This window comes from Enhydra lutris, unplaced genomic scaffold (assembly GCF_002288905.1).
Source record: "Enhydra lutris kenyoni isolate GAN:26980312 unplaced genomic scaffold, ASM228890v2 scaffoldscaffold30, whole genome shotgun sequence".
In the NCBI taxonomy this organism is placed as follows: Eukaryota; Metazoa; Chordata; class Mammalia; order Carnivora; family Mustelidae; genus Enhydra; species Enhydra lutris.
The window spans coordinates 9576800-9593487 of record NW_019154114.1 but is presented as its reverse complement, the minus strand read 5'-3'; the positions used below and the strand labels follow the sequence as shown (position 1 = coordinate 9593487).

At 45.1% G+C, this 16688-nt stretch overlaps 1 protein-coding gene across 1 annotated transcript in view; it reads right to left on the bottom strand.

The window, feature by feature from the left end:
- The window catches only part of LOC111152905 (HYDIN, axonemal central pair apparatus protein), a 298524-nt gene that overhangs the window by 142586 nt on the left and 139250 nt on the right, over nt 1–16688 (bottom strand). The window contains 2 exon segments of the mRNA XM_022511638.1: nt 7254–7567; nt 12551–12694. Coding sequence (XP_022367346.1) covers nt 7254–7567; nt 12551–12694 — 458 coding nt within the window.

Below are 16688 nucleotides of genomic sequence, written 5' to 3'. Positions count from 1 at the left end.
GATCATGAGTGCTTGGGGCTGGCAGAGCTGGGGAGTCTGGTAGGTTGAATAATAGGCATCCTCCACATATCCCTGTTGGAATCCCCTTAACCTGTGAATGTTTCCTGGGGTAGCAAAAGAGGGACTTTGCAGATGTGATTAAGTAAAGTCTTGCGGCAGGGCGATGGATCTAGGTGAGGCCAATGGTAAAATCACAGGTGTCCTTACAAGGGGGAGGCAGAGCGTGATACTACTGTTGAGAGTAGAGAAGGGCATGTGGTGATCTCAGCAGAGAGAGAATGATGAGAAGACACTGCTGTGGGCTTTGAAGATGGAGGAAGGGGCCAGGATCCAAGGAATGCCAGGAATGCAGCTCTAGAAGCCGGAAAGGGCAAGAAGGGGGATATTCCTAGATTTTCCCTAGAGCCTCTGGAGGGAGTAGAGGGAGCCTGGCCACGTCCACACTTGGCTTCGGCCCAGTGAAATGGATTCAGACTCTTGACCTCCAGAACAGAAAGAGAATAACATTATTTTGTTTTAAGCCACTAGTTGATGATGATATGAGGAGGAGGGTGTGGAGGATAGCCCCCATTCCCACTGGCTTCATTCCTTGGGCTGTGAAATTATCCTGGATCAGACACAGGTTGGGGAGAGTTAAGGAAGAAAAAACGGGGCCTGGAAGGGCTTCGAGCTTGACTCAGCGTTGTGCCCACGGCCAGCTGAGGCCACCGCTTCTCTTCCCACTTTGGCCCCTTCTGCTTCTTCATCAGAGCTGCGTTTCCTCTTGTGCCAGGGCTCCCTGCTTGCTTTTATTGCTTATCCAAACTTCTCTGGGAGGTGGAAAAGAAAAAAACTGTGAATGCAGGAGCTTCAAGCATTCTGAGGCATGCAGGGCTGGTGGGGAACAGAGAGGGATATTTATGGAAGGGACTGAAGCTTAGGCCAGAGAGAGGCATTTGCAACCCTCAGGCTTCAGACTGATTTCAGGGAAAAGGTCTCAAAGCCACCCCTGGGATGCTGCTTCTCAAACATGGTCTGGTATTAACATTTAATGAATGAACATTAATTAACATTAGCCGCCTCGGTTTCCTCAGTAAAGGAGTGTCTGTCGGGGCTGGCATTTACTGAGCATGTATTACAGGCACAACTTCAAGAGGTCTGCTGGTAGGAGAGTCCAAGGTCACATGGGGCAGGCCTCGCTGAGCAGCTTGGGACAGCTGCACAGAGGGATACCTGGGGCGTGCCCCCAGGCAATCAATAAAGCTGTTTTTGTTTCAAAAGAAAACTAAAGAACCTGGCTGTGGAGAGGTGGGGTGAAGAGGACAGGGAGGTGCACCGGGCTGCCTGGCTTCAGCCTTGGTGAACACAGCTTGGGACAGGAAAAGGATTTTCTACCCTTTGTCAGAAAGAAAGGGGTTTGGGTCCGTCATCTTGGTGTTTAAGGACCCTGTAGCTTCAACGCTTTAGGGTCCTGGGGAGTGCTTTGCTTAGTGGCACTTGATGTGAAGGAATGAAGGAAAGGAAGCGACCCCTGGAGAACTGAAAGACAGCCACCAGTTTCAGATTTTCTTTTTTATCTCGGAGACACGTGCACTTCACAGACACATCTCATTCGATCGTCACGACATCTCTTTTAGGTGTCTACGTTATCTGCACTTTACAGGGAAGTAAACCGGAGCATGGGGTCATATGGCCAGGAGGACAGAGCCCGGATTCTAACTAGCCATGTCCGATTCCATGGCCCAGGGCCCTAATGACCGCTAATATGTCTTAGAACAGTTCCACTTTGGGGGCAACAGAAATTGAGGATTAATGGAGATAGATGGAAGCATCCAGAAATGAGGCTTCCCCTACCTTCCTCCCAGTCCTTCCACCTTCCTTTTCCAATCACAATGTTGGACAAATGATGCTCATCGCAGAAAAATCAATGTGAGGACTACACACATTCCTTTGCTGCAAGGCTCGGTGCCCTCAGGCCCCTGTGCTTGATTTATTAATTTATAATCTGATTTGGAAACAAAAAGGCCACTGGAGAAAGGGGAACCCTCCTACACTGTTGGTGGGAATGCAAGTTGGTGCAGCCACTCTGGAAAACAGCGTGGAGGTTCCTCAAAAAGTTGAAAATAGAGCTGCCCTAAGACCCGGCAATTGCACTACTGGGTATTTACCCCAAAGATACAAATATAGTGACCTGAAGGAGAACCTGCACCCCAGTGTTTATAGCAGCAATGTCCACAATAGCCAAACCATGGAAAGATCCCAGATGTCCATCAACAGATCAATGGATAAAGAAGATGTGGTATATATCTATAATGGAATACTATGCAGCCATCAAAAATTGAAATCCTGCCCTTTGCAACGGCATGGATAGAACTAGAGTAAACTAAATCAGAAGAAGACAATCACCATATGATTTCACTCATATGTGGGATTTAAGAAACAAAGCAGAGGATCCTAGGGGAAGGGAGGGAAAAATAAAAGAAGATGAAGTCAGAGAGGGAGACAAACCATAAGAGACTCTAAATCATAGGCAACAAACTGAGGGTTACTGGAGGTGAGGGGGGTGAGGGGATAGGGTAACCGGGTGATGGGCATTAAGGAGGGCCTGTGCTGTAATGAGCACTGGGTAGGAGACTGATGAATCACTAACTCCACCTCTGAAACTAATAATATGCTATATGTTAATTAATTGAATTTAAATTAAAAAAAATAATTTTTTCTTTTAAAAAGGCCACAGTGTCACTGGAGACCACTTGGCCACGTGCTCTAGTTTCAGCATCGCCTCAGCTCCGCGGCCCTGAGCTGGGGCAGAGACAGCAGCCGAGCCAGCATCCGCATGGCTCTCTCTGGCTTCCAAGGGGTAAAGGCTGCTTCGCGTGTGGGCTGCCCTGGGCGTGTCTTTCCCGCAGATGCCGTGAAGCGGCGTGTTCTTCACCAGCTGAGCAGTTCTGCCAAAGAGACAGACCCAAGGGGCATGTTCCTACTGCTGGCTCTTACCCACAGACATACCCATGCCTTAATTTTCACCCCAGCTTCCTCATGACGTGTGTGTGTACACATGGCCTGGCCCATCAGCCACTGGAGTCCAGAACCCAGTCATGCTCATGAACTCACGGGGAGGAGCAGGAGTCTAAGACAGTGCCCGGCTTTCCTCTGAGACAGCGCTTTCTTAGCGTGCTTGTCCATGTGGTTTCTTTCTTTGCTCTTTTATGTGACATGCGGGGCAACTTGGGAAAAAAAAATGTTCAAACAAGACAGACGCTTTAAATGGCCCGGTCAGGACTGCCTGCAAAGTCACACCCATGCACACATGCGTGTGTGTACACATGTGTGGAACAGGGAGAGATGGTGAGAGTGTCTGGGCATCCTCTTCCAAGCTTCTGTTTCTCTTACTAATGGTGAGGCTTAGGAGAATTCTAATTGGAAAGAAAGGTTAGTGTTGGGACACCTGATAAAAGTGACCTTTAGCCAAAGAGTGGCTTATGTTTTTCAGACTGTCTGCAGGGAAAGCCTGTCTAAAAGGCAAGTGGCATTTTTTTTCTAATCAAGGTGACATTTATACCTTGAACCTTTCCATTTGACAGATGCCAAGAAGCCAACAGAGAAGAATCTTTGATCAGTGATGAAATGATTCTACCTTGCCACAAATACCCGGCGTGGCAGGAGCAGTCACAAATTAGAAAATAACCTTTGAGGATCTACTCTGTGCTGCCCACTCTGTGCTGGGCTGTGGGATCTAGAGGTGACAGGACAGAGGAGTTCCCTGGCCTTGAGGGTTTGAAGGGCCAGATGGGACGTCGGACACTGAGCCATAATTACAAGTGTGATGTGTCCGGGAGGAGATGGGCTACCAGAGTCTATGAAGGAGAGGTCAGGTAGGGAAGGGTCTCCAAATGGCTTCCCACGGAAGCCTCCTAGGGCTGAGACTTGACAAGGGAGCAGGGGCTGGTGAGGCAGGGCATGGGAAGAGCTTGCAGTAGAGAGTGCGGGCTTAAACAGGAACGCACTGGACGGGAAGGGCTGGCATGGGGAGGGCAGAGTGAAGTGAGAAGCCAGGGAGGAACACAGGGATGGCCCACGCTGAGCCTTACTGAGCACAGTAGGTATTTTGTACTTCATCCTAAGAAGCATAGGTGCTTATTGAAGGCTGAAAACCCAGGCAATGATCTGTTCATCACTTGGCTACCTGGGGGGTGATGAAGCCCGGCTGGGGGCATCAACACAGTCTAGGGAAGAGAGGACGGCACCCGAACTAGGATAATCACCATGGAAATGGGAAGGAGGGGGTTTGAGAAGGCAGAATAGTAGCACTTGGTGATGGGTTGCTGAGTGAGGTCAGGGACGGAAAGGAATCTGGATGCCTCTCAGGACAGCGCTGTCACTCTTGGCGATGGGGGGCCCTGGAAGAGAGGCAGGGAGGGGCCAGCGAAGAGTCCAAGTTTGGCATGGGCCATGTTAGACATGAGTCACCCAAGAAACACCCAAGAGGAGAGGTCAAGAAGGAGACACTCTTGGGACCCCACAGAGGGTCTAGGTGGAGAGGCACGGGAGCCTTGGTGGCGGCAGGGGTTAACTGCCTTCGCCAAGAAGAGCGGGGCCTGGAAGGAAGCCCTGTGTCCCCCACACAGTGCACCTGTTCCTGGGTGAGAAGGACTGGAAGGTCGAGGGGTGAAGCTGGAAAGCAGGAGAGCACACTGTTATTCAAAGCAAGGAAGGCAGGTGTTTCTAAAGGAGGGTTGGGGAGTTATGTTGAATGAGGCTGAGTTTTCTTTCTGAAGAAAAAAAAAAAGCTGACTTTGTTGCCTCTTGATTACAAATCTCCCCACTGCTTTCAAAAGTCTAAACTCCTTATCCTGGACACCAGGCCTCTCACACACGACTGTCGATCTATAGCCCAGACTTCTCCTTGGCTTCTCCCTGGCCGGTGAAGTCTGCCCAGCAGCCGCGCTGACGGGCCCTCTGCGGACACTGTAGATAGATGCATCCTTGCCCTTCCAGCATTCGTCCTCCAACACATCAGCTTTTGCCTGCAGATCTGCCCCACTTCTACCCCATTCAGTCCATGGAGTTCTGAGGTCACCACGGCAGCCCTTGGTGTGGGGCAGGTGGCCCAGGCCCGCCCTGATCAGTGCTTTGCCCTCCGTGGAGCCACTGACTTGGGGAGAGGACAGGAAATGGGACTGAGTTGGTCCGATCAGAGTGAATCTCCAGAGAGTTCTGGTACAAGGCCTAATGTTCCTTTCTGGGAGCTCAGGTCTGCAAGGATGCAGCCCCAGGAGTGTCAGCAGCCATGTGCGGACCAGGGGAGAAAAGCTGGCCTGAGAACTTGGCTAACACACGAGAGAGAGCAGAGCTGGGGGATGAGGTGCCTGGGTCTGGTGACACTGTTTGAGCCTCGCTTTCAGCTGGGCTGGAAGCCAGAGTGGATCTGGACTTTTGAGTTGTAGGAGCCAGTGAATGTCCTTTCCTTCTTGTTTTTGTTTGGGATCAGGTTTCCTGTCACTTGTGACAGAATGGAATCCATGAACCCCAGCAACATAAACATGCTATTCCTGTGAGGCAGAGTGTTTCCTCGTGGCTCTGCCAGAGTCACTGGAATGTGCTTCTCAGGACAGCCTTCTTGGATCCCTCTGGACTGTCATCCCTGCTCTGTCCTTCCTCAGAGTCTGGTATGATCACATGTTCCCTCTGCTTCCCCAAGAGCCTCAGGCCCGGGATAATGTCTTACTTTTATATCCCTGACACCTCACACTGTCTGATGCATAAGAGTCACTTATCAAATGTTTCCTGAGTGAATGAGTGAACAAATGAATTATAAGCAAAAGTTCGATATTGAGATATAGGAAGATCCTGAAGACAGAGGGGTAAATGGTTAAAAAGATACTCAAACCAATGAAAAATTAAGCGCACCGTCTCCAGGATTGGTCAAGCACATTTTCAAAACGCCATTATTTTAATTATGGAAATGGCCTCTCAAAAATGAAAAAGAAGCAAAGCATGTCCCTTGCTCCCAGATAGAATAAATTCATGTCGCTATGTTACATCAAAAATAACTTCACAGAATCTGGTATTCAAAGCTCATTAGGTCAGGTTGGCTGATTTCATCCCACACCGAAACAGTCCTTGGCACCTAACGAGCAGGGCCCGTCGTTCAGGCCCCGGCCTGGCTTCAATGCTGTTAGATGTCTTCGGAAGACATCCAGAGCAAGCAGAGGTTACCGTGGTAACAAGCAAGGGAAGGGGGAGCTGGCTGTCATCTACAAGATGAGGGCTGCATACGGGAAGTGCCGATAAGCCGAGGAAACAACACGAGTCTTCCCCACTCAGAGCGGCTACTGGACGTTCAGGTGCCGAACACAGAGCCGGCTGAACATCCAAGAAGGAGGCTTTGCACTCCCAAGAAAATGTTCCTGAGGCCTGAAACAGGCTGTTTATATTCTTCTAAGGAGTGTTTCCCAAATTAAGTTTGGATTTAGCTCTTAATTGAACAGAGAGACACTTCGAAATCCAAATATTGTGGAGACGGCTTTCCTCTTTTGGCACTCACCACCTCCCACTGCCTTGTGCAGATATATACGTCTGCACGGACACGTGTGCATATATATGGGGTAGACTGAAACCCACTGAAATATGTAGAGCATGGAGCTCAGTGCAGCACATATTCCCTGTATCGCAATCCTTGATTTATGCTTTGGGTTTGAAATGCTTAAGAGAATGCTATAAAGACTTCATTTTTTTAGCAGCGAATTTCTTTTTTTTTTTTTAATTTTTTTAAAGATTTTTTTAAATTTATTTATTCGACAGAGAGAGATCACAAGTAGACAGAGAGGCAGGCAGAGAGAGAGAGAGAGAGAGAGAGGGAAGCAGGCTCCCTGCTGAGCAGAGAGCCCGATGCGGGACTCGATCCCAGGACCCTGAGATCATGACCTGAGCCGAAGGCAGCGGCTTAACCCACTGAGCCACCCAGGCGCCCCATTAGCGGCGAATTTCTAATGATCCAACCACTTGATTCAAAATTAAAGCAGGCTTATGGATATTGTGATGCTAATCTGGGGGTAATTGGTGTTTTCAAAGATGTTTTATCTGCTCTTCCTGTTCGAAAATCTAGGATGAACCATGATTTGAGGCCCTTTGTTCTTTCTGTTAATAATTAGCTGTCAGAACTGAAACTCGAGAGACCAGCACATGGAATTCAGGAAACCCAGTGCAAAGCCCGCAGGAGAGGAGAATGACCAGCAGAGAAGGGCTGTGAGGGACTGCCGGGCACGTGGTACCTGATCTGATTTTCCTCGTCGTCCACCAGGAAGAACCAGCGGAACTTCACCAGCAAGGGGCTGCAGTTGGTGATCGTCATGTATCGAATGACCTCGGTGTCGTTCAGGATACAGCCGAAATCCAGCTCCGTGGTCTCAAAGCTGAGGTTGGGGTAGTTCACTTCCCCCCGCAGGTTCAGGCTGTCTACTTGGGGGTGCTCTATGTATTTGATCGCTAGAATCTCTTCTGCCACCCAGTTGTTCAAATCATTTCTGTAGGAAGGGTCGAATTTGACCAGCAACTTTTTTTCTCCATCAATCTCCAGTTTAAGGGGCTACAAGCAAGATAATGAGGAATTACTAACTTTTGTACTGTGCATTTCCAACAAGCTCCATGAAACAGGATAACCAAAGTGATCTATATGAATTCATATACATACACAAACACAGAAGCACACATCTGTACACACAGATTAGTATGAAATGCATATATATCCACACTTTTTTGGTCCCTAATTATATGTTCACACCTATGCATAATTAAATAGCTAGTATATCTAAATCTATGTAGATATCTATACTATATCGATAACTATAGGTATTTTATATACATAAATGCACACACATATTTTATTAGTTGGAAACAAAAGCAAGGAGAATCTGGATAAGAATCATCTGAAGGAAAGGATTTTGGTAATAGTTATGGAGTGACAAGAATTGAGGAGTTGCAAAAGGGAAAGTCTGCAATGAATAACTATTACAAAATACTCTTAACTGAAAATGAATTAGATTTTAAAATGCTCTTCCTAGACAAGTGGGGAAAAATCTGCTGCTTAAGAAATGTTTAAAAAGCCTTCTACAGCCCTGGGGGAGGGGCTCTGGAGCAGGTGACCCAGAAAGGGATGGATGAGGCAATTTAATTTCTTTACTCCTGTCTGCAATTCTAACTCTTAAGCACAGTGTTAGCTACTTTCTGCTGTTTTCCATTCAACTTAAAATGACACTCGGGAGCTTGGCAGAGTTTGTTTAGTGGACGGTGTTTATCCTTTTCTCTCTCTGATGCAAATCCCCATGTGTTCCTTGCCGCCAAGGCCGCTGGAACACCTTAGGATACAAAGCCTGGCTTCCAGTTGGCTTTCCCAGGAGTTGCTCAGTTCCCACAGTTAATACGCAGGAAAGGCACCTCCTGGTTTTGCAGAAAGTGCCCCGAGGCAGTCAGAGGCAGGACTGAGTGTTTTACAGAGCTCTTGCCTCTCTGCGGAGTTGGGAGTTCGAGGGTTCAGGTCTTTCCCTGTGTACCTCAGTGTGACAGGATTAGATGGCTTCAGTGGCTAAAGCCAATCACCTGACTCAAGAACCAGAGGAAGGGCAGGGACCATTCAGTCAGCTCATCCCATCCGCCGAGCACTGCGGCCACCTGTGCGGGTGGCCAGGGCACACCGACAGCACATTCCTGCGGCTGCCACCATGTCCAGCACTAGTGACTGCGATGCCTGCCATTTCAGTATCTTCGAAGATCGACTTAAAGGCTTTCTCCCCTTTGTCGTTTCGTAGAAACGATACACAGCTGCAGAAGGCTGCATTATGTGTAAAAGCACAAAGAGGAGAAAGGAGAAACTCATCTACAATGTCACCACATATTATTTCTCAGAGTTAACGTTTTTTAAACATGAGTCCAGACAGAACGGATGGGTAAATATGATTTTTACAAAAAATGAAATTAGACTAATTTATTTTTTTTAAGTATTTGGGTTTTTCCTAAAAACAAAAACAAAAACAAAACAAAACAAAAAAACCACCTGAAAAAAAATATTCTGACTCTGGAGCCAGACTGCTTGGGTCCAAATCTGGCTTCTGCCAGTTACCAGGTCTGTGAATTTGAGGAAAGCTGCCTAGCCTTCCTAGACCTCAGCTTCTCTATCTGTGAAATAGGGGTAATAACAGTCCCTAGTTTTTTTTTAAGAGGCTAAAATGAGTTAATATTTATGTAATGTGTTCAGAGCAGTGCCTGGCACACAGTGCAAGTATGGTATATGAAAGCCGATTACTACTAGTATCCTTTTATGATCAAGAAGATAGCTAAATATTAAGCAGTTTCAAATTTAGATAATAGCTTACCGATGCCGCCTGTAAAAAGGAAGGAAATATCAACACACTTCTGCTCCCTGCATCTCCCAGTTTTTAGTGGCTGTAGTGTTCCTTTTTAAATGTAGAGCTTTCAAACATTCTGTTCCCAAGTCATAACCACCAAAGTCGTGTAGTCTCAGTTCTACAGTTAAATGGGCTCAGTGCTTCCCACCAGTCTTTCCCTTAGAGGGTTTTCCATTGCCAAGTGCTTTATTCGGTTCTTCTCCTGCATTGTATGTTCTTTCTCCTGTTGTGTTTCATTGGCCCCAGTTGTCTGAATGCTGTGTTCATTGATTCTCGCATTCTGAGAGTGTCTGCCTGTTGTCTTCACACTCAAAAGACAGTAGCTGGGTTGCTCTTTCTTGGAAAACTCTGTAGTAATTGCTCCCTTGTCATCTGGCATTAAGTATTATCATGGAGAAGTCTGTGCTGAGTCTAAACTCCTCCCTTGACGGGCCCTTTCTTTTCTGCTTAGAGACCATAGAACTCTTTGGGTCTCAGTAAGACCAGGAACTTCACTAAGATATGTCTCCCTGTTGAATATTTCATAACATTCTGTCCCAGGACAAGGTATGGACTTACTTTAAAAAATCAAAACCTCTTATTCAAGCCAACTAGTTCCCCTCCCCTGAAGTAACCAAGGTCACAAGCATGTTGCTTATCCTTGTTGGAGATAGTGTATGAATAGATAATCATGTTCATGCATGTATTTTTAAAAAAAATTTTATACACATGAGAGCACACTGTGCACTCCTGTTCCACAACTTGCTTTTTCCACTGGGAGATCACCCATCAGTGCATATGGAGTTGCCTTGTAGCAGCATTTTATTCTATCATAAAATTCTGCCAACATTGACTTAACCAATCTCCTACTGATAGATATTGGCTCCCAATATTTTGCTCTTATTATCAATGCCGCAATGAATATTCTTGCTGAAGGGTAAATTCAGCTGAAGGGTAAATTCTTAGCAATAGAAGAAGTAGGTCAAAGGGTATGGGCATTTAAAATTTTAAATTAAAATTTAAAATTTAAATTTTAACAGCTGTAGCCATATCACCTGATGTATAACTTCCCCAACACTGTTTCCACATGCCTTCCCAACACAGAAAACTACCCAATTTTTGCTCTTTGCTAATCTGATAGGAAAAAAATGTGTTTCATCATAATTTGAATTTCATTTCTTCTAATGTAATTAAAGTTGAGCACATTTTCATGTTTAAGAACTGCTTTATTTTTCTTTCGGTGAACTCTGTTCATTTTCCTGGTCTATTTTCCTAATGGGCTGTTGGTATTTTTCCTATTGATTTGTAGGGGCTCTTTATTTTTTTAAACCGTACATATGCTTTTATTAAAGTTATATATGCAAATAATATGAAAGGTCAGACTGCGCTTTAAGAGTTACAACAAGAAGTGGTAGTTCCTGACCCAACCTGGCATCCCAACAATCCAGAGGCTGTCATGTCTCAATTTGTATTATAGGGCTGGTCCACAGAACAGCTTCCTTGGGCAGAGACGGGATGATCAAGTTGTGGACATACCCCAGATGCCAGGCATAATGCTGAAGGGGTGAAACTCACACTAGAAACATTAAATTTCCCCTGACATTTTTATCAATTTCTCTGGGAAAGAGCACGTATCTTTAGGTCTTAGGATAAGAGCCAGCTGCCCATATTTTTTGTGTGGGGTCAGGAGGGACAGCTGTCTAGTGCATGTGGAATTCCTCTATTTCTAGTGCTTGCTTCACATTTCTTACCTCTGAGCTCAGGCTATTTAGGCTGAATGACTCCAACATCTTTGAGATTTCACTGGAGAATTTTCTAGAATGCAGGTTTTTGTGGCTTTTTGTCAACCCATTCCATCCTCACTCTCTCTTCCAGAATTTGTTCAAATCTCTCATTATTTGGTTATCTCTATCCTCTTCTCACTTGATTTTATTGTTCTGGGCTTCTTTCCTTCTGATCATTTTTACTTTTATCTTAAGGTTTCAGGAAGGACAAGAGAGTGGGTCTGATCTACCACCCAGACTGAGAAAGCTGGTCATGTCTGAATTTTCATTTTGTCATCCCACTTGTTCTCCTTTGCTCTGAGTTTAGTCTTTGTCTCCACTTAGAACACTTGTATCTCATCTTTAAGTTGTTTTATTTTTTTTTAAAGATAGGTCATACCATCTATCATTTCTTTGAGACTGTACAGAACATTTATACTTTTGGTCTTCTTCCTTGTGTAGGTTCCCTGGCAGTAGGTTTTTCTTCTGCCTCTTCTGTCTTTTATTCCTCTGTTCAAAGATCTTAGCTGTTTTTTTCTCCAGCTCAGGCTTGAAGGTAACCCAGTAAAGAATTGGGGGTGGGGAGGGGAGTGTGGTCATGCAGTTTACAGCCACCAGCTGGGTACAGTAGGCAATACTCCCCCTAAGCAGTTCTGTCCCCCCTGCTCCCCCCAGGATCCATTTCCCTGAGTGAGTCTCACAGCAAATCTTCAGTCATAGGTTCCCTCTTCTGAGATCGCACTGTCACTGCCTGGCCTCCCTTCCTCCTTTATGTCACTCCTTCATGAGCTGTCTCCCTAGCCAGGGAAGCTGAGCACAGTGGTGTGCGGATCTGGCTTCTCCTTCCCTCCTTCCCTACGGCTCTTCCGTGCTACCTGCCCTATGGCCTGGCCATTTCCACTGGCATCCTCTGGTTCCACTGGTTCCAGCAAAGAACCATGGCGGTGATCCTGTAGGGATATTTAGAGAACACTGAGTCCTGACTCAGACCGGGGGCTCAGTAAGCTCACAGCCTTCTCCTTCAGCCCGGTTTGGATTTCTTAGTATCTGGAGATGGGCTCTCTGGTCTAGGGACTGGTTTTAGCTACTTCCCTGTTGGCTAGAGTAGGGAGCTTTGGTCCGATTTGAGAAAGTAGAATTAAAAGATCTCTATTGTCATCAGTGGGAAGTCACTGTTTTCTGGAGATTCCAATAGGCAGGAATGAAGGGTCATCATAATGAGCCAAAGTTCTTACACTGTTAATAATAGTTAGGTTGACATCAGAGTTTATGACATTTAAAAGTTTCTATATTCTTCCCTCTTTGTTTCTTGAATTCTTTCTATTTGTCTAGACGGAAATTAGATAGTATACTGACATTGTTCTCTTCCTTTGTCACACAACAACTCTCCCAGGAGCTCGTTAGGACAGCCTTCTGTCAACTTACCTCAGGAATTAGTGGCAGGGGAGATTTATCAGTCTCGCAGATAAAGAAGGGTCCGCTTGTTGAAAGTAACACATTCACGGGCAGAGTGGAAATGTTCTTTATAACCAAGGGCTGGTAATCAGGTTCCAGGATAGTGTTAGGTTTCTGCAAAAGAGGAAAAAGAGGAAAGCGAGTTATGGCAAAAATAGTAAGCCTTTAGCAGCCAAAGTCTCATGTTCATTGTTAACAGTAAAATTAGCATTCCCTACCCATCCTTGCTCTCTGCCTTTTTCTCTTGAACGGATTTAAATAAATCATTTGGAATTTATAGTGGACTACTGATAAATGAACTTACGTAAGCCAGAAAACACGGATTAGATTTCTTACTCTTGTCACCAGGGTAAACACACCTATTCAAGCCATGCCTCTGGATAGTACTGTTACTATAGGCTTCTAGTATCATAAAACAAAATTTAATAAATTAGTGATATCTTGTAGAAGAACCCTGCCCCATTATAATGAACAGAATATTTTCCTTATATGATATTTCTTCTATGCTTAAAATATCCAATTTGCAAAAATTTATATGTTTGCAATATATTGTTACAGTGACAAATGGTCACAACCATTTCCTGTACATTTTTCCTGGTAAGACTGGGATAGTTGATTTAGAAGCTTCTTTTCACTTTCTTAGACACATCAAATTTAGTTTTTCAACTGGAGAAAGCATCAGAAATGGATCTTTAGCTGAACATTTTTCTCATTCTGATGTGGGAGCCCATGTTATTTCTCATGTGCTGTGGAAAGGGTATCCTTTAATATCAGCAGGAGGCAACCACAAGCTCAGTCTCCGGGTTCCGAAGAGAGCCTCCCACCAATCGTGCCCACAACTCTAGCCTGTTTTCACCAGGCCTCATTGTTTTGATTTGCTTTTTCTCCTTGTTCCAATTTCAGTTAAATCCTTCTGATTGTATATTTTGGTCAGACTCTGTCCCTGCTTCTTTGTTTGACACAGTCTTCCTTCTGCTGTGGTCCCTGTCCCCTGGTTCTAGCTCTGAGAGGTTCGGGGAACCAGAGCCGGTGATGTCTCTGTCAGTCTGGGCTGCTATAATGAATGTCTAGACAGGGTGCTTTAAGCAACAGACATTTATGTCTCAGAGTTCTGGAGGCTAGAAAGTCCAAGATCAAGGTGCCAGCAGATCTGGTGTCTGGCTTAGACGGCTGTCTTCTCACATGGCTGAGAAGGAGATCATCTCTCTTGTCTCGAATTTCAGGGCACTCATCCCATTCCTGAGGGCTCTGTCTTCACGACTTCATTATCTCCCAAAGGCCTCCACCTCCAGCATCATCACACTGGGGATTAGGAGTTCAGTCTATGAATCTGGGGTCGGGGGCTCGGGGGGACACAAACATTCAGTGTTTAACAGCTGGCTTAAGCCTCCTCTGCCTTAGCTGTACTCCACTGGTCCCCTGTGCACGCCCAGAGTTCTTTCAGGGGTTCAGTCTGGCACTTGGCGTGAGATGCCGGCCATTGTTTCCCTCCCTCTAATACAGGTACTGACTTCACCTTGTATTTGCAGATGATATAATACAGTTTGGGGAAGAGATGAAGCAGCACCTTGGGGCCATACAAAGGCTAACCACCCAGTGACCTTCCTTCAGACAGCTCTGTCACCTCAGGAAGCCGTGACGCAAAGAAGCCATACTTGGTTGGTTTTGGCAATAGGCCATTTAGAGGTTAGCGATGAGAAGGAGTCAATACACACAGAGCCATTCTATTTTAAAATGACCCCTTCTCTCTGGGTTGTTTGTCTCCCCACATATCAGGAGACAGAATTTGCTGCTGGACTTCATGAAGCAAACTGGCTGCTACTTTCAGTTGATCTTTTCAATTCCACAGAGATGTGGCTTCATCTGTGTGGTTATGAATGGTACCACAGTTATAAAGTGGATCAAATCTGAGGAAATGGTTATAGAAGAACTCTTCTCATAGGCAGGGCTGGTATCGTCAGAGTCTAACGTCCTAAATCAGGCCCACTGCCTTGAGCCCCCAAAGAGGCAGGACAGATAATTGGGTGTTACATGATTAACTTGGAACGCCAACACCAACAGGCCTCTTGTGCCTGCTGGGTAATAAAGTTGCATTTCTTCATTGTCCCTGATATGGCTTACATGTGAGTGGGAAATAATGAAAAACACAGTAGTTGAACAAAGTTCACAATTATGATATTTGGGGGGAAGAAGAGAAGGGCAAAAACAAACGAATTCAGAGTTATGATAATTTGTTTCTTAATTCAATAAGTCGCTGCCATATTCAAAATATTTGCTCTTTTATTCTAGTGATAACAGAGATTTAAACAAGAATTAAAAAAAAAACCAAGGCTTAAGGATATAAAAAGAAGGAAAGGAACACTATGCACACATTTTTATGAGTGTTTATAGGCTCACACACACACAAAAAACTAATAAGAAACCAGGCTGCATATTTAACATACACTATAATGTCTTGCATAAAATATTCAATAAATATTCCCTGAATTTTCTCTGAATAACCAAATTTAGAGGAAATGCAATGCCACTGAATTTGGTGCAGCTGTTGCCAATAAATATCTCTCCTGATTACTTTAAAAGGAAAATTTTAAGATAGAGCAATGAAAACATAATAACTAAACAGGAACTCGTGTAGTATTAATTTTTACATATCTCATAGAGCTTGTCACAGTTGACCATCCTGTAGCTGAAACTCCTATTCTACTTCTTCAAAATCTACTTTCCCCACTAGCCTATTAAGCCAGGGTTTTGCTGGGTCTTTGCTGCCATAAGATGTAAGTGCCCCAAAATTATCTGTTGGCTTGAAGTGAACTTGTACACCTGCCCTCCCCTCCTTGATTATAAGCTCCCTTATTCATCTCCTAGCAGAGCACTTAATCTATGGTGGATGCTCAAGAGATGTTTAATATGAACAAAATATAATGGAATCCACTACCAGAAACAATGGTCTTGAACATTCTCTTGCGAGTCTCCAGGTAACAAAAGGATTCCTGGTGGATTGCCCCATAATCAGTTAGGCACTGCCAAACTTAGTCCATCTGTAGGACACCACGTCAGGACCTAACTTTGATTACATATGTTCCACACTATGGAACAACAGCTTAATTAATACTTAGTTTTCCCAGTTGGCTGTGAGGTTCATCTGGGAGGGACTATTCTCACTGTTCTATCCCTAGTCTCAACACAGTGCCTGATATGTGGTAGGCCTTGATAAATATTCCATTAGGCAGCCAGTATGACTGTTCCAATGGATAAATCTGACCATGTCACTCCTCTTCCTGCCTATAGCCCTCCAATGGCCACCTAGAACAAAACCCGAAGTTGAGAACATGCCTCCCAGTCATGCCAAACTCATCTGGCCTCTGCCCATTTTCTCTAGATGGACCTCCTGGGCACATTCTCTAAGGTGACCGTTCAGTTCTGTATACTCCCAACCTCTTTCCTAACTCAGGCCCTTTGTATGTGCTGTTCCCTCTGCTTGTGATTCTCTGCCCTGCCCTCGTCACCAGACTAACTTCTATTTCTCCTTCAAGTCTCAGTGTGAGGCCCTTGCTGAAGGAAGCCCTCTGTGACCACATGTACAAATAAAGCTATGTCTCCAAGACATGTTCTCACAGAGCCTTTTAACTCTTTTCCATGGCACTGTTTAAAATTGAATCTTAAACAAATAATTTTAATAATTTGTTTAGTCTGTAACCTCAACCAGTCTCTTACCTTTGACTATGTCAGGCTGGTTCACCAGATTTCTAGCACCAATACAGTCCTCAGCTTGGAAGAGATATTCTCTACGTCTCTGGTTTGGATTTTACATAATTCTAGGATGTAAGTCTGCCTAGGAATAGGCAACATCCTGCTGTGATGTGTCGCCCACCTCCTCACCATCCTGACCCCCTGCACCAAGCAGCGACCATTCCTAGCTTCTCCCATCTTCTGCCTTCGCCATTCACTGCATGTCCCTAATGGCCACATAAAGTCATGGGCATTTATAGCCACATAAATTAGAGTGTGAATCTGTTTAAGTTGATAATTCTCAGGCGGTATTAGGTGATCTGCATAACAGCTTAACTTCCATCTCCATTTCCTCACACGTGTGATGGGAATGACAACA